Source organism: Symphalangus syndactylus, chromosome 2 (assembly GCF_028878055.3).
Source record: "Symphalangus syndactylus isolate Jambi chromosome 2, NHGRI_mSymSyn1-v2.1_pri, whole genome shotgun sequence".
NCBI classification, from domain to species: domain Eukaryota; kingdom Metazoa; phylum Chordata; class Mammalia; order Primates; family Hylobatidae; genus Symphalangus; species Symphalangus syndactylus.
Genome location: NC_072424.2, coordinates 85975222 through 85999084, shown reverse-complemented (window position 1 = coordinate 85999084; position 23863 = coordinate 85975222). Strand labels below are relative to the sequence as shown.

Genomic DNA, 23863 nt, shown 5'->3' with positions numbered 1-23863 from the left:
TTGCTGGAGCTGCCACCCAAAAGGAGTCCACAGTGCCTGTGGCCTTGGGCGCCTCTGATTTCTATCTCTGGCCTTTGCTTGTGGGACCGGTGCCTTAAGACTTGCTGGGAACATCTGGATGACTTTTCTACTGCTCCCTCCACATCTTACTCACCATATGAACTTTATCATACTTTATCTTTTTGATCATTAAATGATTTCAAGTGTCTGGTCAGGATTGAAATGTTGGCAAGAGAGTTAGAAACAGAGGAAGGAATGAAGACTCTGTTAATCGGCCTCCTTCCTCCTCACACAGCAATTTTTCTAACAGATGCAATTACATTTGAGAGCTGTAGAGAAGAGAATCTTATGTTTTATTTCTTTATTCATCATTTTCCAAATGGTATTCACTGTAAGAAGGAAATTGCCTTTGTAATTCAGTTCTGCAGGCTCTGTGCTGGAGTGCTCCGAGCTTCAGTTTTAACACCAGCTGCTGCCCCTACCTTGTTTCTGGTGGGTGAGAACCAGCCAGGGAGGGAGAGTAAGAAATCAGAAAGAGTTAATTTAAATTCAATATATTTTTATTCTTTGTAAATACAATGAGTACAACCTTTTAACTTCACAAATCAGTTAATTCACTTTGTACAAGAAAAGTTTTACTCATCCTATGATAGTCCAAGTGCTGAATTTTTTTCCTCAGTGCTAGTACCTAATAAATCAAAATGTGAAAATTACAGCAGCTATTTAAAAATGTTTGTTTCTACATTTCCATAAGTATAGAGTCATACCAAAGGAGCAGCTTAAAGTGTAGGATGATGTGTGTGTGTGTGTGTGTGTGCATGCGTGTGTGTGCGTGTGTTCATTCAAGGCTTTACTAGAAACCAGTTTTCGGAAAGGCATTGAAGAGTCTCAGTCTGTTAGCAATGGATCAATCAAGAACCCTTTTAGCATTCATCTCCTTGAAGTTCCTTCTGCAATTATGTCCATATTCGTTTCCTGTCTGGTGTGACTTGCTGCACCACGAGTTTGGACCCCCACTGCCTTTGGTTTCAGCACTATGTTAACGGGACAGCAATCTACCTTACTCAATCACTCATCTCCACTTTATTTGGTTTTGCTGTTTTTATTCATCCTCCCTTGACTTATGTTCTTTTAGTAAAGCTCTTCTCTTTTTGAGATGTTATCCAACCTGAAGTCCTGGTGAGAATCTCATTTTGTCCACCAATTCCTTTGACAAGGTTGCCTGGCCTATGGTATTAAAAAAGAAGAAGAAAGAACAAAAGAAAGAGAAAGAAAAGAAAAAAGAAAATAGAGAAAAAGCAAATCACATGGCATAAGCTACTTTTCACTTATTAACTCAGTTCTGAAGGCCACTTAAAAATGTATTACAATAGAGGGGAAACTTTTGATAACACTTTTAATTTAAAACCTACCATTATTTTTAAAATAAATGCTCCAACATAGTGTAGTTTTGAAGGCCACAGTACGATGTTATACACAGAGCTATATTTGGTTACCAAACTTTATATGCTAAAAAGGAAGAGAAAGCACTACTTATGTTTCAGCTTTTGATCGTTCAGCCTGATCTTCCAAGTAAGAGGCAGAATGGCACGGCCTGTGGCAACCCCCAGTTTGCCCCCTCCCAGGGCATGGCAGCAGTGAGTTTTCAGCGCAGGCGGTCCTGTTGCACCCCTCTCCTTCCCAGCCGCCCTACCCTGGTGAGGGCGGCAGGTCATAGCTACTGGAATGCTTTGTGTCAATTGGCATTTTTTTCCTGAAGGCTACACATTCCCCGGTATATGCTTCCTGAAGGGTTTGTTAGTTGAGGCTTGTTCTCCGTGGATCGAAGTTCATCTGATATTGTCCCATCCTGAAAAGTGGGTACCTTGTGAGCTTAGATATCACTGGATTTGTACATATCTGAAAGCAGTCTTGTAATTGGCACATTGCCAATGGTTTTTTTGAAAAACACTTCTTCTATAGTTGATGGGCTAATAGAACGTAAAGCTGGCAAAAGCAACAGAAGTTTTCCAAAGCGACAGGGTTGAGTGGGATATCTGGAATGAGAGAAGCCATGAACACAAGGTCAGAGGCCATTACTCATGGAAACTAATGTCTTATACCTGAACACACATCATCTCCAGCATTGCTCATCTAGGTCTCTTGAATAACACAGTATCCCTGCAGCAAAGTTCTGGACAGGCACTGTTGTCCCTGTTTTGCAGGTAGACTACTTGAGGCAGGGAGACCATAAATGATGCTGCCAAAATCACACAGACACTCTCTCTACATTAACAAAAGGATTGCATTTTATTTGGGAAAAAAAAGAAATTTAAGAAACATAATGCTAATTTTAAGCCAAATAATAAATTTAAGGTTTCCATTACAGAAAACAATCAGGGAGTTGAGGATAAAGCTAGCAACAGAATCCATGTTTTCTAATTCTCAGGACTCCTTCACAAGGCTATTTCCCTCAAATAAAATGGCTTCTTTTTCTAAGCAATTCTCCAAATTATTATTCAGGCATTATACTTAGTCTCTCTCAGGAATAATTCCATCCTTATTACACTGCAAATTAAAGACTAAGTTCTGTTGGGTGGCAGTGCCACCCAACCCTCATGTCAATGAAATTGGCATGTAATTAAAGATGTGAGAAATTTCTTAACAATTTCCTCTCTTGATGTCCAACATATATCTGTGTTCAGATGTGCAAGTTCAATCTTCTGCTGCCTTTAGATGCCTGCAAGCCACCTCCTCACTGCAGACCTGATACTTCTTCAGCCAATAGTTAGAATTAGATATCAATATACATAAGGAGGGCTCCCTCCACTGAAATGAAACACCCAAAAAACTGAACTTCCGGGGTACACATCTGTGGCTAAGCTGGGTTCAACCCAGGCCACCAGGTGCTAGAAACTAAGGGATATCAAAATTCCTTCGAAGGAGTCAGGTGGCTGTGTTTAACTGCCTGATAACTCCACTCTGCAAATAAAGTTCAGGGGAGCAACTTTCATGCTTGTCTATTTAGCTCTGCGCACATAAGAGTCCTTCTCTTCCACAGAATACAAGGCTTATAGTTCATTCTGGGCCTCTCAGGACCTCAGCTGGCTCTTTCACTGACCAGCTTCTTGACCCCCTGTGGATAGGGGCCACCAGACCACATCTAGTAGTGTGGTGTGGAAATGGTGAAGCTTATCCACATTTAAAAAAATACTTAAATCCTACCACTTGTTCTCCTTGTTGAATGTATTTCTAATGTTTCTTGAAAAGTAATCCCCAAATCCATGTCTCCCTTTCACCTTGGCCACTTCTTTTCAACAGCTCTATTTCCCTTCCTAGGACCAGGCATAGTAGAGATAATTCTGCAGCAAGTCAGAGGCAGTGGCTGCCTGGATGACCTCTGCCATCTGCAGCATCCACCCAACATGCTGAACATTTCCCACGGTAAGAAACCACTGTGAGAAATAATCACCTCCGAAAAGGATGACTTTGGGGGAATCCATAGAAAACCAACTCCTGATTTTCTGCGAATAGATTACCCACTCATCTACTCTCCCACTTACTTTATTCTCTAGTTGGGAAAGGGTTGGTTAGTCAGTCAACAAAAATTGTCTATTACATGTAGCATACTGTACTGCCAGAAACAATAGCAATGTATGAGGTCAGGTGTGGTGGCTCATACCTGTAATCCCAGCACTTTGGGAGGCTGAGGCAAGAACATCGCTTGAGCCCAGGAGTTCAAGATGAACCTGGGCAACATATCAAGGTTCATCTCTACAAAAATTCGCTGGGCACCTGTAGTCCCAGATACTCAGAAGGCAGAGGTGGGAGAATTGCTTGAGCCTTGGAGGCAGAGGTTGCAGTGAGCCATGACTGCACCACTGCAATGCAGCCTGGGCATCCAAAACAAAAACAAAAACAGTGTGTGTGTGTGTGTGTGTGTGTGCATGTGTGTGTGTGCATGTGTGTGTGTGTGTGTTAGAGAGAGAGAGAGTCTGACTAATCAAAATTATTTTTTAGAGTATCTATGCCCTTGTCTTCATCCATTAGCATCAATAATTGGATTTTCTTTCAGGTTTAAGTGTTTTAGGTCTATTACAGGTTTGCATATTTGATCTTCAGTTATAGAATATAGTTTGTGTGGAATGTCAATTCCTAGCCTTCTCCTTACATCCTGGATAATTAGAGAAATAGCTTAGAGAGCTGTAATATACAATTAGGCTCAGTTTCAGTTTGCATGTTAACTTTTCGTTTCAATTTCAGGTTTTATTTTTCTAGACAGGAAAATGCTGGAGGAAAAAGTATTCACTGATTTGAAGGGCTAAGAAATAAGGCATAGTCATTTTTGTCACATGTATGACCCTAGATATAAACATTAAATTACAGCTGTAGCTGATATCAGAATGAAATAAGAATTCCATGAAATAAATTCCATAATTCCATTATTTAATAAGAAATAAGATACTTATTTAATATTTACTATTCTAATATTTAATAGAAATAATAAGAATTCCATGGCAAAGCAGATGTGTTTTTTCTACACATAATTTTCTTCTTTTGGGGTGTTGGGGAGATGTAATTTACTTGCCATTTCTCTAAAATAGGCTGTTGTTAACCCATGGTTGAATTCTCTCGGGCCACCCTATCAGCAGCTCCTGACACATCAGGCTCCCCTCCTCACTCACCTCCCTGGCACTTCCCACAGGACCCCTACCAGCTCCTCCACCACTCTCAGGACACACCTTCTCCCCTGCTGAATTCCTCCTCCCATTGAATGACCAACTCACATGTTCTTTCCTCCACCCATCAGACTTTCAACCTTTCCGATTGTCCCTCACTCCCTCTGACTAGGATTCATCTCTCACACTCCCCACATTGCTTTCCTCTCTTCTCTAGTTTGGATTGGAGTGACACTGCTGCCCACTTCTTGCAATGATAAGGGGCAGTGTCTTGCTCCCTCTGGTATCCCATAACGCCCACCTGCAGCCTGCATGTGGCCAGTACTCGGCAAAGGCTTGACTGGATCAATAACTGGATACCACGTCCTTCTCATTTTTAAGTTCTTAATACCATAATGGCTCAATGTCAAAGGTCAATTAGGACATACAAGTTAGTTAGTTTTTGTTTTTTTCTCTTTTTAATTTTTTTTGTTTGTTTTTTAGACGGAGTCTCACTCACTCTGTTACCTGGGGCTGGAGTGCAGTGGCACAATCTCAGCTCACTGCAACCTCCACTTCCCAGCTTCAAGCGGTTCTCCTGCCTCAGCCTCTCGAGTAGCTGGAACTACAGGTGCATGCCATGACGCCCAGCTAACTTTTGTATTTTTAGTAGAGACGGGTTTCACCATGTTGGCCAGGCTGGTGTTGAACTCCTGACCTCAGGTAATCCGCCCTCCTTGAACTCCCAAAGTGCTTGGGATTACAGGTGTGAGCCACTGTGCCTGGCCTACAAGTTAGTAGAAGTACCCAGATTATGTACTGCTCCATTTAATAATTTTGAACAAATATTAACTGCCTACTATATATATTCTGTAATTCAATATGTATTTAAAATTCAAATCCTGGCATTTTAATTTGAAAAAACATACACAGGTGCACTATCTGTCAACATAGTTTCAGTGATATTCCATGGACAGGGAACAGTTTTATTCATTTAGTATTCAAAAGAGGGTTTATGATAGAAATAGGGAGACTCTAGCAGAAGTGGTATCATCCCAAACGGACAGAGTTGACTTGGGATTTCTCTGACCCATTAGTTGAGGGAGGCATTAACAGCCTCTACCCATTTGATGTATTTATCCCCCCACAGTGTCTATAGCTGATGTTGAGATTATGGAGCTGAGTTTTCGCAGGTTCCTTTCAAATCAGCCTAGAGAACAGTAACTCTATTCTAACTTCAAGCCTACCAGTCCTAACACAGGAAACTAGAAAGGCTCCATTTCTCTTTAAAAGTCTGGCTTTTTTTTTTTTTAATGGCATAATAAAATCTATACTTCTTTTTTTTTTTTTTTTTAATTTTTGGTGGAGATGGGGTCTTGCCATGTTGTGCCCAGGCTGATCTCGAACTCCTGAGCTCAAGTGAACTGCCTGCCTTGGCCTCCCAAAGTGCTGGGGTTACAGGTGTGGAGCCACCTCAGCCGACATCTATACTTCTTAATGGGTTGCCCAGTGCTGGGCCAGGAGGAGCTTTGTTGGAGCCCCAGTGTCCGAGAGTTCCTACAAACAGCCAAAAACAGCCTCTGCCTGTGGGCCCTGCATGGCCAGAAGTAACCTGGTAGATGTTATGACTCAAAATAACAGATACCAGTCACCAAGGCCAAACAACAGTTATGATAGGTGAAAAGATGCCTTCTTTAGGCTGGGCATCGTGGCCCAGGCCTATAATCCCAGCACTTTGGGAGACTTAGGTGTGAGGATCACTTGAGGCCAGGAGTTTGAGACCAGCCTGGGCAACATAGCAAGACTTTGTCTCTACAAAAACTTTAAAAATTAGCTGGGTGTGCCAGGCGTGGTGGCTCACACCTGTAATCCCAGCACTTTGAGAGGTCAAGGCAGGCAGATCACGAGGTCAGGAGTTCGAGACCTGCTTGGCCAACATGATGAAACCCCGTCTCTACTGAAAATACAAAAATTAGCCAGGTATGGTGGCAGGCGCCTGTAATCCCAGCTACTTGGGAGGCTGAGGCAGGAGAATCGCTTGAACCCGGAAGGCAGAGGTTGCAGTGAGCCGAGATTGCATCACTACACTCCAGCCTGGGTGAAAGAGTGAAAAAAAAAAAATTAGCTGGGTGTGGTGGCATGCACCTGTAGTCTCAGCTACTCAATAGGCTGAGGTGGGAGGATCACATGAGCCCATGAGTTGAAGGCTGCAGTGAGCCATGCTTACATGCCACTGCACTTCAGCCTTCCAGCCTGGGCAACAGAGCAAGACCCTGTCTCAAAAAAAAGATAGCCTCTCTAGAGAGTTCTCTCATCCTTTTATTTGAGATTGGCACCTGAAAAAAGGCACCTGTGTTTTCTCAAGGATGATGTGGTCACTCTCTCACATACCAACCATTACACTTTGAGCTTCATTTTTTTTTTTTTTTTGAGACGGAGTCTTGCTCTGTTGCCCAGGCTGGAGTGCAGTGGCACAATATCGGCTCACTGCAAGCTCCACCTCCCGGGTTCACAACATTCTCCTGCCTCAGCCTCCTGAGTAGCTGGGATTACAGGCACGTGACATCACACCCGGCTAATTTTTGTATTTTCGGTAGAGATGGGGTTTCACCGTGTTAGCCAGGATGGTCTCGATCTCCTGACCTCGTGATCCGCCCGCCTCGGCCTCCCAAAGTGCTGGGATTACAGGCGTGAGCCACTGTGCCTGGCCTAGGCTTCATTTTTGACCCCTCCATACCCATTCACACAAATGTTGTTCCATTATTTTGATGGATCAATTTGTTCCGCCAGGACAACTATAATATGTCTGACAGTGCTTTCACTTTGATCTTCTAATTAGATTTGCTCCTCTCACCCACCCTGAGAGATAGGTAAAGACATGGATTCTCCCTAAATTAACTGGCTGGCAACAAGATAATTAGTCACAATGTTTGAACTGGCTTATTACTGCCTGCTCAGGCATTCACAATGGAGGCAATTTTCTTAAGTACATGTTCAAGGCAAACAAGGGTCACCTGGTATGGATGTAGCTGTTGAGCGTTAGCTGAGCCTCATCTTGAAGGGCTGCAATGGCGGCAGCATTCCGGAAATTTCTCAGTTCAGAACCACTATGTGTAGGAACTAGAAATGAAGACCAGGAAACTGTGATAGACAGCATAGAAATTGTATCTGGGAGCCGAGCGCAGTGGCTCACGCCTGTAATCCCAGCACTTTGGGAGGCCGAGGCAGGCGGATCACTTGATGTCAGAAGTTTGAGACCAACCTGGCCAACATGGTGAAACCCTGTTTCTACTAAAAATACAAAAATTAGCTGGGCATGGTGGCATGTGTCTGTAATCCCAGCTACTCAGGAGGCTGAGGCAGGAGAATTGCTTAAACCCAGGAGGCAGAGGTTGCAGTGAGCCGAGATGGCACCATTGGACTCCAGTCTGGGTGACAAGAGCAAGACACCATCTCAAAAAAAAATTTTTTTTAATAAAAAAAAAAAAAAAAGAAATCGGGTCTGGGAATGCACCTCTCTGGAAGTGGCTGCCCAGCAGAACATGCAGGTTCCCATAGCAATAAAAAATGGGGCCAGATTAAGAGTATCAGCTCCCTTGAAAACCATCACCTCTTTTTGCAAAGGTCAGTTCAGACTTTGAGGTGGCTGAATTAGTGAGGTGGCAAAACTGGGGAAGGAGAAGAAGCAGGGTTCTGTGTCTGCTTACCGGCTTTGAAAGTGACGATGCATTTTAGACAGGCAAATTCAGTAGCATCTAACCGGAGTTGTCTAAATCGAGCCACCACCTCTTGTAAAGCCTGTATTTCAGATATGATCTTGTTCAGCTTCTGGGAATCTGTGTTGTCACCATTCATGCCTAGAATAAAAATACGGGATAAATACTCTAATATGAAGGCATTTTCATGATTTAATATTGATTTTTGACAAAATCCTGCATATCAATATCTATTCAATTGTCACTCTAAGATATCTGATTCCATGTAAACCGGCTATATTGTATGAAAGTTAATATAAAATCTTCTCTTGGATGATAACAAACACAGTAATTTGCATTTAAATAACAATGCAAGCAGTCATGAATACAACAAAACAACATTATTTGCATTTAAATATAGATTTATAAATGACAGGTATACTCTATTGTTCAGCAGGAATTTGTTATTCTTTACATGTTGTTCTTTTTTCAGTAATGTATTTTTATGGTAATTTCTACAACAAAGTCATTAAATTGTGCAATTCTTACCAGATACAGCCAGTAGAGTGTTAGCATCAACCGGAATGGCCCATTGTGCTATTCCTAGAACAAACAGTTCTCTCCAAGCATCTTCCAAAAGCATCAGCTGTCATACAATAGATGTATAATATAATATAGTGTGTAATTTATAAATTTATAAACAATTTCACTATGTAAATTTCGATTATTTTAAAGTGGGTTTTAAATGCCTGTCTTGGTAATTTTTTCTGAATATTCTAGCTTTCCCTTATTTTCCCATATTTTCCTTTTGAAAAGGTGCCTATAGATATGCACATGGATTTGAGAGTCAGCCATTCCAATTCTCCAAAGTTTCCTTCTCTCAGAAAAGGATTTGCCCCTCTTGTCCTTGTATCCACCCATTCCTGACCACCTAGAAGCTCCTCTAGAGAGCGAGGATTTATGAAATGCCAGCAGCTCAGCAGGTGGATTCCCCTCACAGAGAATGCTGCTATTAGCAGGGTTGAGGATTCCTCAGACGCTTGCAGAGCTGGGTCCCCATCTTCCTGGAGGGTTGAGGGGGCTGGGCTGGGAGAGAGACAGAGATCACTACTTCCCAAGAGGCATTGGGGGAAATCAGGGTGTAATTATGTTAATCGGGTTTTGCTGAGTTTTCCTCGTCTCACTGCTTGATTTTTCTGAGACCCATAAATGGACAGCATCAAGGTGCTTGTCATTTTTATTCCAATAAAATGTGCTTCTGAATATTTAAAATGAAAATCTGTCTCTTTTTCCAAATTAATATACCAGATTTCACTTCACTGCAGGTTGCTTGTTGTCGAAGGATTTCTACCAAAGGGCTAAGTGGCAGACAGTAAGTAAATTTTGTTTGGGTGAGAGTATACAAATACTTATTTTGAAAAAAAAATAGCCAATCTACACACACACACACACACACACACACACGCACACACACAGCAAATGGTTAGAGCTAACCAGTAAACCTGGTCAAAGATAGGACCTAACTACCTTAAAAAATCTCAAAACTCAAAAGCCAGTCAGCTCTAAATTTATGTAAAAGGATTTCTTTTGGGAGCTAAGAGCTGAATCATGAAGGCTTGTAACCAAAATCACAATTAGACCAAAGGGTTTAATTTTTTTAATGTTTTATTTTTAGTTTTATTGCATCAAGTATAGGAAATAATTGTAAAATGCAAGGTAAACAATATCTAATTCTGGCCATATTTGAAAGGGCAGGCCATGAAAAAAAGAACATCTCATGCTAGAAAATGAAATGCTTTTAGCACATTGCCCGATCTTTCCATAGGAAACACACTTCATATAAAGGGGCACTATTATGCTTTAATTAGGTATGAAATGAATTGAAGAAATAAAACCTTTGCTTTTAGAACTACTTATTAGCCTTTTGGAAAATTTGTCATTAATTCCTGTGAATGCACTGGTAACAGCCAATGGTTGGGAATACTTTATTTTCTTTCTTTCCTTTAAGGTTAGAAAAATGTTAGCATTTGTGATATTCCTAACAACAAAATTTCTGGGTCTCAGTACAATACAATGTTTTGCTGCACACGCTTTTTCTTCCTCTGAATGTCATTTACAACCACGGAATTATGCAAAATGCCTATTTGTTTACAAAATGTCTAAAAGCACATGAAGAATTAAGGAAGATCCTAGACTACAGGAGGTGTGCACTGTGCCCCTTGGTCTTACATGCTGATCAATTAATGACCAAAACTGGGAGCATCACAATGGAGAACATAAAGCTGGGAATATAAAATAATAACATCAGTTCTGAAAAATCTCATGAGGGCATACTCTTACCACCTTCTACTTCTCTCAGTTCCAGTGTTCTTGGTAAAACATTGTTTCATCAACAGTTTTAGAAAATCATTACAATTTTAAAATTTGAGATTATATTTGCTGTTTCAATCAAACAAAGAGGGATAATGTTCTTGTATGTGTGTTTTTCATAGACTGGACCCAGCTTTTCTGAAATAATGTAATTACGTTTCTTACTAAGGATCATATAGGTAGATATTTTGAACCCATGGGAAGAAGCAAGTAAAAACAAGTAGTTTCCTCATTGCTATTAAGAATGGATGCCTGCCTTGGGTGGTTTACCCAGGGATGGAGGGAGTTTTATAAGTCTGAGTGCTACTGCTTCTTTCCCAGCTCTCTTTCTCCCAAGGCCTCAATGTGGTCATACCTGGTCCTGCAAAGACAGCGTGGAGAAGGCTGGCACACTCTTAGCCCACTTGATGCTCATGAAGAGAAGTCTGGCAGCTGATTCACACACTGACTCCGTGGCCACTTCATAGAGATACATTGGGGTCCCATTCACTTCATGGGGGTACTGGGTGGGGAAGAAAGAAAGACACCTGGAAGTGAGGAAACCACAGCTTTGCAAGAAGAACCAAACTTTTAATTTCTAATTAAAGCAAGGAAGGGGATAAAAAGGAATTTGGATGTTTTGCTTAAACATGCAGTTGACATTGGTGGGTAAAAAAATCAAACATCTCTATCTATAGAGTTTGAAAAGTAATACTGATTGGGGGAGGTCCATTTCCACTCTTTGGGAGCCTCTTCCTTCCAGAGGGTCCTCTGGCTTTTCTATCCCCTGCAGCAAATTTTCGTTGGGCTGAGCCAAGTCCAAGCCTGGCTCCCAATTTAGACAAGAGCTGCTTGCATTTGTGTAAATAAAAATAGATGTGAAAAAGTATAAATTAATAGGCATCCCAAACACAAATATGCATATGAGTATTTTTAGAAAGGATTAGTATATTATGGAAATATTTCAATTAGACATCTTAATCATTCACAGAGCATTCCCATTCATAACTGACAACATATTCATAACACTACTTTCCCGAGCTTATTATACGCATCAAGGGTAAGAAAGCAATATTAAATATTGTGCGTGTGCATGTGCCCAGGTGTCTGGCTTCCCTGCAGTGTGGGGCTGCAGCTGGCCCTCCCCTGAGGGAGATCCTAGGCCCTCATCCGCCTGGAGTGGGGGTCTTAGTAGGTATCAGCTGGAGGCCTGGAGGGTAGGCCTTAGGTGGCAGCCTTTCCAGGTGGTTCAGGCTGTGGCCCTGCTCCTATGGAATCAACCCTGCTGTAAATCCACCTGCCTCAGAAGCAGGTGAGGGGAGCATGGGAAATGAACTCAGATTCCTCAAACTGTTCTAACAGTGTGATCTCCACATTTCGCTCTTGGGTTAGAAACTCATGGCTTTGCCCAAGATCATACATGCCAAGATGTGGAATTCTGGAGCCCTTCCTCCAGCTGTAGCCAATTCCTCTCCTCTAAAAATGAACGTTGGGTCTTCTGGCCTTTAGGAACGCCTGAAGCTGCCCTCTGGGTTTAGACGAGGTCTCCATCCACCACCCATTACTAGTGGGTGTTTCCTAAAGGTGCAGGTTCCTGGACTCCACCCCAAACTTGCTGAAACGGAATTTCTGGGGGGATAAGATCGGGAGCGCACACTTGTAGCCACCCGGAGGTTGACTCTACTGTACACTCAAGTTTGAGCACCCCTGGCTGAACAAGGGAGAGCAGGAGGGCTGGAGATCCATGCAGAGACCAGCCAAGCACCCTGGAGTTCTCTCCCCAGTTTGCCTGATCCCAATCACAGCTCAGAAGAACTGGGTGCGTCCCTCTCCTCCATTCGCCGGCACGAGTCTCTTTGGGCCCAGCAAGGCCGCTGACCTTGGGCGTGGGCTGAGCCAGGCTCACGAGGGTCTGCCGCTCAGGAGTGGTGGACACCGCGGCCAGCTCCAGGCCGTGCGGCTCCAGCTGGGTGACCGCGGTGAAGAAGGCCGGCGCGGGGAGCGCCGCCGAGGGAAAGTGCGCGGCCGCCCCGTTCTCCTCCTTGTGTCCACGGAAGTAGAGGGCCACTTGCTTGCGGATGGTGGACGTCCGAGGCCCCCGCTCGTGCTGCACGGCTGCAGAGGCAAACAGGGAAACGCATGCCGGCAATTAGAGACATCGCAACACAGCCGCTGCGGCGCTCCCCCCAGCCCCGCCCCAATGTCAAGTCTGGGCAGGCAAAATCGCCCAAGAGGTGAAAAGAAGAAGGGAGAGGGAATCTGAGCAAGGAAGGGATTCTGAGATCGTCTAACCGCTACACTGAATAGACTCGGAAGCTGAGGCTTAGAAGAGGGGCCCGTGCTCAAAGTGCCACGATAATGGCAGAGCCTCAAGCAAGACTAGGTGTGTTCTCCTTCGGTCCAGGGCTCCTCCCCACCAGGGAAGGGGGTTCGCAGGGAAACCAGAGACCCTCTGGGCTGGAGTAGCCAGGTATCCTCGCCCCCATCCCAAAGAGAGGGAGCGTCGCGCACGCCAGACACCTCGTCTCTGCACAGACTTTTCCAGCTCCGTCCAAGAACAATCCTCCCTACCCCCAGGCCCCGCCCCCACAGAAATAGCTTTTGGCCTCCGAGGGCCGCAGGAGAAAGGGACCCGAGCCCCGGGATTGCTAGGGGATGGAACGAGGGAGAACCCGTCTCCGAGTATGCTGGAGAAAGGCAGGGGAGATGTGACAATTACCAGCAACAGTTTAAACAAACAAATTAATTCAGGGCAATCTTCCGCCCGCCGAGCTTGACAACTTGTCAATACACAAGTTCAACAGGTTGGACGCTCCCTCCGGCTTCCTGCGCCGCAGAGGAAGGAGCTCTCTCCTCCTGGAGCTGCCACCAGGCCCGGGCCGCCTCACAGCAAAACCCACTCGCACCCTGTTCCCAGGCCCCACGGTGTCCTCCAGCCCATTACCCTCGCCCCCTGCCTGGGCCTGGGGCGCCCTCGACAGGCTGCAGCGGGGGACGCAGCTTGGACCGTGCCCCAGGCCCAGGAAGCACTCTGACGTCCTGGTTCTTGCTGTTGCGCGCTTAAGAGCCTTGGGAGAGCTGAGTGTCCGAGTCACCCACGGGCGTCACCCTGCCTCTCCAGCCCCCTTTCCCTCTTTTCTGTAGAACAGAGAGAAGGCCCTGGACTCACATCGGCCCAGTGGCCATACTGATTTTGGCATCTTGGAGAATTTGCAAACAGGGGCTGGAAATTCCGCGTTTTCGCGTCTCTGCCCTCCCTTTTTCAACACACCGCGATCTTCCAGCCTGTATGATCTCCTCCCCTTGAGACTATCCAGACTTTAAGATCCTGGGGGAGGCTAGCCGGCTTAAGGGTGGCCACGAAGGGCTGCAAAGAGGGATTAGGACCGGAGGCAGAAAATGCGCGCCGGTCCCCTGGAGAGTGGGGTCCCCCCAAGCGCTGCCTGTGTGGAGATTATTGTGGGGCGCAAGTTCCTGGTGTGGGCATGGGTCTTGCCCTGGGGAATTCTAGGGGTCGCCAGCGGCTCCTGCTGAAAGACGGGAAGGATACGACTGAAAGCCCGAGGCCAATTCCCAGCATCTGGAAAGAAGAGCTCCGGGGTTGATTTACATGCATAGGAGTGCCATGTATTTTCTGTACATATAATTTACTTACTACTCAATCAACATTGGAATAAAGGGATGCACTGATTACCGTCTTTGTTCATGTTGACTTCCAAACACTTCTTCAGCCGACACGCCCTGCACTGGTTTCTGTGCGTCTTGTCCACCGGGCAGCCTCCCTGGAACAGAGCGCAGGGGGTCAGCGGTCCCCCGGGCCTTTAGGCTGGAGACCCGGAGCCGGCACCCGGGCGGGGAAACAGCGTGGAGGCGCGACCTTGCCCGGCCGCAGGCCCTGGAGCCCCGAGCCTGGGCCTGCAAAACGCGAGGGCCTTGGGCATGAGCAGGGCCAGATCGAGAAGGGGCTGGGACGTCCCAGACTACTTCAAGAGGGCCGGTCCCGGACCCCAAGAAAGCGGACAAGGGGGAAACGTCCTTCTCCAAGCAGGTGAAGGTTAGAGAGCCGGGTTTGGCAGACCCCGCACGCCTGCGGGGCTCTCGCTAGGGGAACTTCCGCCAGTCGCGGAGTGGTGGAACAGGCACGAGACTTCAGGACCGAAGACAGCGACTTGGCCCCAGAGAAGGAGGCCTCTGAGTTCCGTTAAGAGCTGGCTTTTGGGTCAGGATTCACGCCATACTGCCCTCCCACCAACGATTCTTTCTGCCTTCAGTACTTGAGTCTACCTCTTTCTGCCACTTTCTGGGAGAGCCCATTTATCTATCAGATAAATCTCTCCCATTTATTCTTCACTCTCCTATTACCTCACTTTTGCGTTTGCATGAAGCCAACCTTATTATCAGCAAGTTGAGAGTTGCCTTAAAGACTAGCCTCGGCCCAGGTGCATAGAAACACAGCCCTTCCTGGAAGGTGAGAGGTTAGGAGCGCAAGGGCTAGAGAAGGTGAGGGTGAAAAAGGAAGCGCTCAAGGCTTGAGCAAAGTATAGAAACGCTCACCATGTAAACAGGACCAGGAAGGTAATGTGACGGACTGTCAGACTAAATGACAATGTGGGCTGAGACTGTTAGCATGGTAACTGAAAAAATAAAGGTAGTCACTTCTTTAGAAATATTTATCTGAGGCGCATGAGAAAACAGATGTTTTACCTAATGCAATTTTCTGAAAAAAAATTAGCCATTGAAAGAGGAAATCTACAGATAAAGATTCCTTTGGAATTTATTCAGTGTTAGATGTCATTACTGAGGGGACATATGCATAGATACATAAAGAGTCATGTGCATGAGTTTTATACACAGAAAATATTTAAGACATCGTGTGCTCTCCTATATTTATAGAAGTTGCTACTGTTACATTTGTAGTGAGAAGAAAGATAATAAATGTATTTTAATTTTGCTTCATAATCTCAAAAATTCATACACTCTGGAGTTGGAGTAAGTATGTTTTTCTTCCCCCTGAAGTCCTTTAGGGGAAAATTACACATTAGAATGCAGTTTTATGAGTTCACACTTCTCCAATTTAAAATATGATGATTTATTTAAAATAAAGGTGGGACAGATGTTCATATCCATTTCTAAATGTCCTCATTACTGTTAATAATAAATTGGAATATAATTTAATCCTAGAATAAGAGAGAAAGGAAATGATTTTTGGGTCCAAAGTGAATTATTTAGGGCATCTTTGCTGGCCAATGTAATAGTTCATTGTAAATAGGGTTTTTAAAACTTATTATTAAATGTAATCATATATCTATCCTCAGATGGTATCTTTCCAGTATTCTTACAAACATGCAAATGCAAAATGGAAACCTTCATAAGTTCTTAAGTGTGTCTTCAAATCAGATCAAATGTATATAAATAGCTGGCGCCAGAGAGAAGGATAAACGCCCCAGCTCTGATCATTTACTGTCCTTGCAAGAAGAACACCAGGCCTCATGAGTCTATTATCAGTCCTTTACAAGCACTTGGACTGATATCAATATGCTTGAATTGATAGCCATCCCCTTTTAAAAGATCAAGCACAACATCAGAGATCTTGATTTTCCGATTCTGTTCACTGCATAAAAGCAAAAGACAATCTAAGTAGAAGTTGGTTCAAATCTGACAACCCCCAGTAATCACACAATCCTGTGGAGTTATTGGGATACAGTCCTATGCGTGTAAAATGTGATGTGTCCATATGGTGAAGCTAGAAACTGATACAGTATCCAATTAAACAGGTAACAAGGCTAGAGAGCTAAAATTTATCTCAATGCAAATATCTTCTGTTTTTGTGGTTAATCCAAAACTATTAGAAAACGATATGGGCAGACATGACTTCAGAAAAAGGCGTCAGAACAATTCACTAGCAGCAGACAATATATGCATGTGTATACATGTACCCTATATTTATTAATTAGTGAAAAATGTTTTACTATTTTGTTACCAAAGGATGACTCCTGACTAATGCACCCTCAGGGATCTTTCCACGAGTGAAATGGAGGCCTCTATACTGAGGGTCTGAGTCGCTGATAAGGAGAGGGCAAAGTGTGGGACCAGAAGGTTGATCTCCTTAGTTAAAATCAGCCTATTACTGAGCTGGAAACTGAGTCAAGAGGTTCTGCTCCCTCTTTCTAGAAGCTTTGGCTCATACTCAGCCCATGCCAGATTCCTCTGTCTCTTTGAGACAGTTCTGCCTACTCAAGACCAAAACAACCGACTGGGCCCAAATTCTAAGCAGAGAAGGAGGACAGGGATACGGAAGCTTGAGGAGGGTCCCAGTTGCACCTTCCTTTTGAATCTTCTCTTCTTCCTCACCCTGCCCTTTTCTGACAAGGCATAGCTAAGGTCACATGGGTGCTGAATTCCCACTGCCCACTTCCAGAGCAGCCCTGCTTCTCCGGAGTTGAAAAGGCACAACCCTTCAGAAAGCACTGCCTCTCTTCCAAGTGGCTGGCACTCACTTGGTGGTCTCAGCTAAAGGTGGTGGTGACCTTGACTCAGATGTCTGTGTGCCACTTACTTCTGCATCCCAGGCAAGTGATCAGGGGACTGAGCTTGATGCTGCTAGGAGTGAGTGTGGGGTGAGCAGGCACAATAACAAAGCTCTTTCTCCTGCTTGCTACTTGTGGTTTAGATGCTAAATTCTTTAGGTCCCTTGGGCCGGCTTTAGAGCCACTGGGTGTGGGCCTTACCCAGTGTCAAAATCTGTCAGAATAATAATAATTTTAAAAAGTGTAGGGAGGCTCTAGGACTTCAGACTTCCTCCTGTAAACTCGTATCTTCCCTTACCTCTTCCCGCCTTTCCCCAGCCAAAGGGCATCCAAGAGTTGAGGCAAGAAGGAGGGCAGAGGAAGGGAGAGGTCAGGGCCGGGTCTCTCCTCAATTGCGTGGAAACTCAGAGAAGGCCTTGGCACAAACAAAAGAGTGAGGAGGCAGCAGAGCGGAGCCGAGCAGTGCAGCCCTGGCTAAGGTACCTGGTTTCCAGATTTGCAGACATAGGTCCTATTCCTTCGGATGCTCCGTTTGAAAAAACCTGAGCAGCCGTCGCAGGCGTAGACCCCGTAGTGCTTCCCCGAGCTGCGGTCGCCACACACTTTGCAGGGGATATCTAAAATGCGGCCTGAAATTGCAGGAAAGACAGGAAAGGGGGGAAGGGGCGAGAGGGAAAGGAGGGCGGAGAAGAGGGAGAAAAGGGGAGAGGGAGAGAGAGAGATGCTAAGCAATCTGACCTCTGAAGGGATTAGCACCGAAGCTGCGGTAAAAGCAAATAATGAAGTGATTTTATAGCCAAACTTTTTTTCCTTGAGCAAGTGTCAGTTTCCTACAATGAGCATTATTCATGCACCGCTACATGTATTTGGGTCTCCTCTAATCGCCGAGACCCATTTTGGAATAAAAGATGACAGCAGGCCCGGGCGGCAGTGCGGCCCTCCACTGCCTTTCTGCTCCGCGGAAAGTTTGGCCGCCTCCCTCCTTCGCTTTTGCATTTAACAGAGAAAGTTGTTAGTGAGCGCGCGAGGAGACAAACTTGAAATGTAAAAGGGAAAAGAAGAAAAACAAACACGGCTGGAACCAGGGATGGCAGCTGGAAGGCAATCGAGTTTTCTCTGAGCTCCGCCGGGCGGTGTTATTATTAGGATTATTATTGTAATGCTAATACTTGGATTATTAATGATAATAAGGGTAGTGGTAATTGGCCAACTTTCGCTTTACCTATTTAAAAAATGCTTGGTGAGTCGCTTTAGAAAAATTATTTCTTTTAGGAAAAAATTATTTTCTCCGCAAAGTGGTTCGGGACTAGGCAAGGGAGAGGGGAGCGACGCAAGTTGTCGGTTCCCTGTCGGGTTAGCTTGGGACAGGCATCCTTCTCCCTCCATTTCCTAAGCCCTTTCTCCCTAGAAGACTGGCGTCCACACACTTGGTCCTGTGTGGGTCTCTTCCTTCCGGTTTTTCCAGTGCTCTTTGAGCCTGATTTTTTTTTTTTTTTTAATTAAGAATCTGACTGATTTCTCTAGGCTGTATCCCCCCACCCCCCATGGACCCCACCTCAAGAGAACTTTCCCTGGAATCCCCTCAAGCCTGGGGTGGCCACCGACCCTGGAGGCGTGTCAGGGAGAGGGTAACATTTGGCCGTTTAGAAAGGGAGGGATTCTTTTCCTCTAAGGTTCAAGAGTCCAACAAGTGCCCGAAGCGGTTTATAGGGACTTAGAAATGCTTCCTCCCGCAAAACAAAGGGAGTATTAAGCTGTTAACTTAATTAACACTTTAATTTTAAAAATAACAATAGTCGATAACAATCGACTTATTAACACTTGCTTTTCTCTTCTTCTACCTATCCGAAGGCCTCCAGTTTGGGCCCCAGCGGCCTCAGGCCTCCCTGAAATTCTACAGCTGCTGCCGAAAGCGCTTGGGTTGGGGACTACGATGAGATTGAGGTGGGGAGGGGCGGCAGTGAAACGTCTGGGCGAGGAGAGCAGGGGAGGTGAGGGCGTGGCGCGGGGAGGGCCTCGAGGCACCGGAGGTGTAAACTTGCTCCTGGAACCCGAGGCGTCCGGGCGAGCTTACACCCTGGGTCCCAGCCTCGTCTCAGGTGGAGAGGGTGGGGGAGGGAGAGCGCGGGGGACCGTGCTTGGGGGTGGGGGGTGTTCGGTAACGACCAGGCTCGGCCGGGTAATTACAACCCCGCGGCAGCACCTGCCTATAGAGCCACCAGTGACCCGTCAAAAAGAGTAGCATGGGAATTCAGACGGCGACAAAGGCGGGCAGGGGAGGCGCGCGGCGCGGCGGCCACCGGCTCGGCGCCCCCCTCCCACAGGGCGGGAGGGGAGATTGTGCTGTGGGAGGGAGGGGCTGGAGAGGGCCAGGCGAGGGCACAGCGGGTCTTGTCCTCCACTCCTTTGGGCCTGTCACTGCGCCCAAGGGAGTTCCTGGTCGCTCAGGAACCGGGTCTGGAGCTCCACTGCACGGCACTCACTGTGGAAGCAGTAAACTTGGTTTCCATATCTTACAACCATCCTCTGCTTAACACGTGCCCTCTGACCGCTCCAGGGTCCACGTTTGGGGCCCAGCAGTACTGTCACCCCAGCTGTCCTCTTCCCCGTGGCACTGTTGAAGATGCCAAGATGAGTGAGTGGGAGGGGCAGTGGTGGGGTCTCTTTTTCCCCACTTCCCATCCGGACAGGAGGCCCATGACAGCATCTCTGGAGAACCCGATGAGGGTGGAGGGAAGACCAGTGCAGGGTGGGGGCCCTTCCTCGGACTCCCCCTCCCGAGCTTCCGGACTGTTGCCCCCTAGGCCACCACCAGTGCGAGTCCTGCCTCTGAGCAGACCTCCAAGCCGCGGCTCCTGGGGCAGATTAGAAACAGGCAACCGGGCTGGGGCGGGGCCCAGGAGGGAGGGACGCGAAAATTCCGGGGCATAGCGGATCTGTGCCTCAGACTCCGCCACCCAGCCACGTTAAGGTGACTTGGGGTCACGAGACAAGCTGGTTGACCCCGTTGCAAAGCTCCTCTCATTTAGCAAGCCGAGCGAGCTCCGACGTGAGGCGAGCCAGAGTTTCCTGAAGCTGGAAAACCGTTCTTAACTTCCCTCGCCAGGGGGTCCCCTCGGGGCTTTTTGTGTGTCATAATTGCCTAAAGATATATGGCAGCTTCGATTACTGTAATTATCATCAGAGGCTGTTGAAAGAAGTTAGTCTGGGCTGCAGGGGTGACTGGTCAGGGTCTCGTTACCACCCAGGCGGGGCTCCGGGTGACATCGCTCTGCTCTCCAGCCGCGAGAAGCCGGGCAAGACGGGGGCTGCAGCTCTGGCTGCTCGACCCAGTCCTGACCCGGCCCGCTGCGCGCCGACCTCCTCGCTGCCCCGGGCCCGGGGGACGCAGGTCTTGGGTTGGCTGCCGCCACCGGTCTGGAAAGGGCCTAGATGCAGCGGCGCCACGGGCGGGGGCCGCTGTCCTGCGGGCCTGAGAAAGCTCAGCAGCCGCGTCCCGACCTGAGCCGGGGCTGGAGGCATCCAAGGCCTCACTCAGGCTCTTGGGAAGTTAGAACGGCCAAAGTTTCCGCAAGGAGCCCGCTGTGGTTTTTCCTCCAAAGTCCGGAGGGTTGGCCTGCCTCCTAGTCCACAGCGGGGGCGCAGCCGCAGGCGGGCAGAGCTCCCCGCTCACCCCTCCCTCGCCTCTGAGGCCTCACCTTTCAAGGGCCCCAGGGGCTCCACACCCCGAAAAAGACTTAAGAGCCCGGGGTTCCTAACTTCCAGGGTGTAGGCGAGGGCCTGTCCCGGGGGGGGCGAGCGAGCTAGGAGGCCTGCCGAGACCCGCGGGCTTCAGTTTTTGCAATGGAGGCGCAGAATGCAACAGAAACGGCCTCCTGAGCCTCCTGGGAAGGACACTCACTCCCGGGAATGCGGGCAACAAAAATCGAGGTCGCTTTGCCTCCTGGAGATTCCAACAGCCAGGGCCAGGGTAGGCCCGAGCCTAAACAGAAACCCAGTCCTGCGCCAGGGTCCGCTCTGCGTTCCGGCCGCGGTGAGGGCTCCTTCTCTGCTCCATCTGCCCCAGCTCGAAACATTTCTCCTTTTCTTTTTGTTCACGTTCATTTTGCTCTAATTTTTAAAAGGTCAGCACCCAAAGCAAAACAAAATGAAAACACAACCTCCTTCTTGGAGGAGGGTAGGAGGGCGGGAATTGCATCCCACTTAAGTGAGACTTCATTACCAGTGCTCAGAAGTATCTCCGATTCTCCCAACTTTCAAAGACTCAGGACAATGAGGGCGAGTGAAAGGGGGAGGGGGCGGGAAGGAACGCATAGAGCGCCAAAAATGCTATCTGCGAAAACAACACGGGCAGCAAGGCAACTTCGGGATATGGGGACTGCGGCGGCAACGGTCGTCCCCAGCCTCAGACCCTGGAGCCCGCAGCCGTGGGCCACGGGATGGCGGGAACTGAAATGCCCCCGGGAGATCTGAGCACCGTGGTCGCGCCTGCTCAACGCTGGCTCGGGCCTGCACATTCTTGGGTTCCGCAGGCAGGGTGCAAGTAAATGCCCTCACACACACACTTAGCCCTGCGCTCCTGAGTCTCGGGGTGGTGAGAGGTCAGCTGCGGCCTGGCGTTCGGAGAGCCGGCAGCTAAGGAAGTTCGAGGAAGGAGAGAAGCGCACGGAGGGAGCAGGCCGCGCACTCCTGCCTCTGCTGGTCTCCGGCTCGAAAAGTCCTTGGGATTAGGGATTTGGTCCTCTCTTTGCTAGAGTGGTTCGCCATACTTTAAATTCCCCAGTTATGACCTACGCGGATTTAGGATTAAGGAAAATGTGACTTTTAAATTGTTTCTGCTTCCCAGTTTGCAGGATTATTTGAAATAGCTAGAAACGGGGTGCAAAGCATTCCATTCAAAATCCGCTTTGCACAGAGTTGCTTTTGCGCGCTGGAGCTCGGAGTTTTGAGCGAGTGTGTTATTGTGCTACCGCCTGGAGCTGCGGCCCAGTTCCCGCCCCCATGGCCCCCCCACCCATCACCTGGCGGCTAAATGGAGACAACTCATCCGACTGGTGGGCTGCGCGGGTCGTAACCTTCTCACCGCACCAGACAGTGGGGATCAAGCAATCCAGAGGCAACGAAACAGCTCTCCCCTCACCACGAAATGCTCCAACTCACGGTCTACAGGGCTGGGCCGAACGCACACGCCCACTGGAGTCCCTCTCAGGGGCTCAGAGTCGCAGCGCTCCAGGCAGGACCTTCCCAGCCTCCCCCGCTCGCCCGCCCCAGGCTGCGCGCCTAGGCCCCACGGCGGCCCGAGAGGTACCCACTTGTTGATCCGGCTGGCTTGCTCATGCTGGCTGTCCCGGGGCGGAGCGGTTGGTGGGCGCTGCCCGAGTCCCGGCTGGCAGCGCCCGCCTCGCCGCCGGGCGCCGCCGCTCTCCAGCCGCCCTCCAGCCTGCAAGGCTCCTGGGCGGGACAGGTGGGTGTCAGTCGCGCGCTGCGCTGCTCCCTGGGCGCTCAGAATTCGTTCCACAGTGGAAATTTAAGCATCCTTAAGTTTCTTCCCGGCTCTTGCAAAACAGCAGCTGCTGGGAATGCTGCTTGATATGGACACACACATGGACAGACAGATGGAGAGATGGACAGGAAGACTGAGGAAGAAGGAAGAACAGCAAGAGAGGGATGCTGAAAGACAGAGATGGAGACACGAAAATGGCCTTCCTACGGAGCGAAATCCCTCTTTTTCCCCATTCCTGTCACTCAGTCTTCAATCTCTCCCTCTACATAGGCATGCAGAGTGTGGGCAATCTCTGCCGACCGCTGGTCTCCCAAGGAAAGAAGGAAAACACAACTGCAGTCTCAGAGGCAGACGGGCTCCGCGCGGCCGGAACCCGAGCGCAGAGTGGGAAAACTAGATTGCTGGGAAATCTTCCGAGGGAAGAGGCGGCCAGGTCCGGGTTTCCGGGGAGAGCCGCACACGCAGCGGCGAAGGGTCCCCGAAGTTCATTACCCCGTGACTTTGTGCCTGTCGCTGCGGGCTGGGTCCCCTGTAATATCTCCAGAAGCGCTCTGACAGGCAGCCGCGGGGAGGGGAATAGGGCGTCCCTGGCCCACTTAGCTTTTCCCCCAACTCCTGGCGGGGTCTGACGTCAGCCATGTGCGGGGAGGGGATGGGAAGAGGGAGGGGGTTAAATGCTAATGATATTAATGAACCTCCAAGCGGCTCCCAAAGAAAATGCAGGCGCTGTCGGAGCTTACGAGTTAGAAAGTGTGAATATGGGAGTGTGGCTCTGTGCGTGCGTGATGGTGAGGACGGTGCGGCTCGTAATAAAAATGAATTCGTGTATTTCACGGCAAGAAGGAAGGGGAGGGGTGACGGGGCTTTCTCAAAACGCTTTTCCCCCTCTCTCCAGAGTGCCAGATAGATTCGCGGAAGAAATTGGGTGGCTGTGTGCTGGCGTGTGATTGTGAGCGCCGGACATGGCCATGTGAGTTGGTTCATTCTTGGTCCGGTGCCCCTTCTGTTGGGTAAAACTTGGATCTGGCCCGAGGTGAGTAATTTACTCATTTTGCACATATCTACGGCAAGTCAGGGCTGAGGATGGGGTCTTCTGGAGGTTCCGCGTTCCTTCGGCCTTCGCGCGGTGGGTTTGGGCACCAGCCGAGGGGA

General features: G+C 48.0%; 1 protein-coding gene across 2 annotated transcripts; it reads right to left on the bottom strand.

The window, feature by feature from the left end:
- Nucleotides 1–542: 542 nt before the first annotated feature.
- On the bottom strand, nucleotides 543–23289 carry NR2E1 (nuclear receptor subfamily 2 group E member 1). Of its 2 annotated transcripts, none has more exons than XM_055260593.2 (9): nucleotides 22521–23289; nucleotides 17692–17837; nucleotides 14376–14463; nucleotides 12561–12796; nucleotides 11058–11204; nucleotides 8882–8978; nucleotides 8345–8494; nucleotides 7652–7757; nucleotides 543–2036 (listed from the first exon to the last, which is right to left on the bottom strand). In XM_055260593.2, exons 1-9 carry the CDS (start codon nucleotides 22543–22545, stop codon nucleotides 1874–1876), a joined length of 1158 nt encoding a protein of 385 aa, XP_055116568.1. In that variant the 5' UTR covers nucleotides 22546–23289; the 3' UTR covers nucleotides 543–1873. The 2 variants fall into 2 exon arrangements, with proteins under 2 accessions (XP_055116568.1, XP_055116561.2); XM_055260586.2 differs by lacking the exon at nucleotides 22521–23289 and adding an exon at nucleotides 21149–21309.
- Between the last annotated feature and the right edge of the window lie 574 nt (nucleotides 23290–23863).

Excerpts from the sequence above, each read along its gene's own strand:
- NR2E1 (XM_055260586.2), bottom strand. The coding sequence starts at position 21,284 with ATGTTTCGAGCTGGGGCAGATGGAGCAGAGAAGGAGCCCTCACCGCGG. Across the intron at positions 8,979-11,057 it reads CGCTGTCTTTGCAGGACCAG|CTGATGCTTTTGGAAGATGC; the intron begins GTATGACCACAT and ends ATTGTATGACAG. Across the intron at positions 7,758-8,344 it reads CATCGTCACTTTCAAAGCCG|TTCCTACACATAGTGGTTCT; the intron begins GTAAGCAGACAC and ends CTTCATTTCTAG.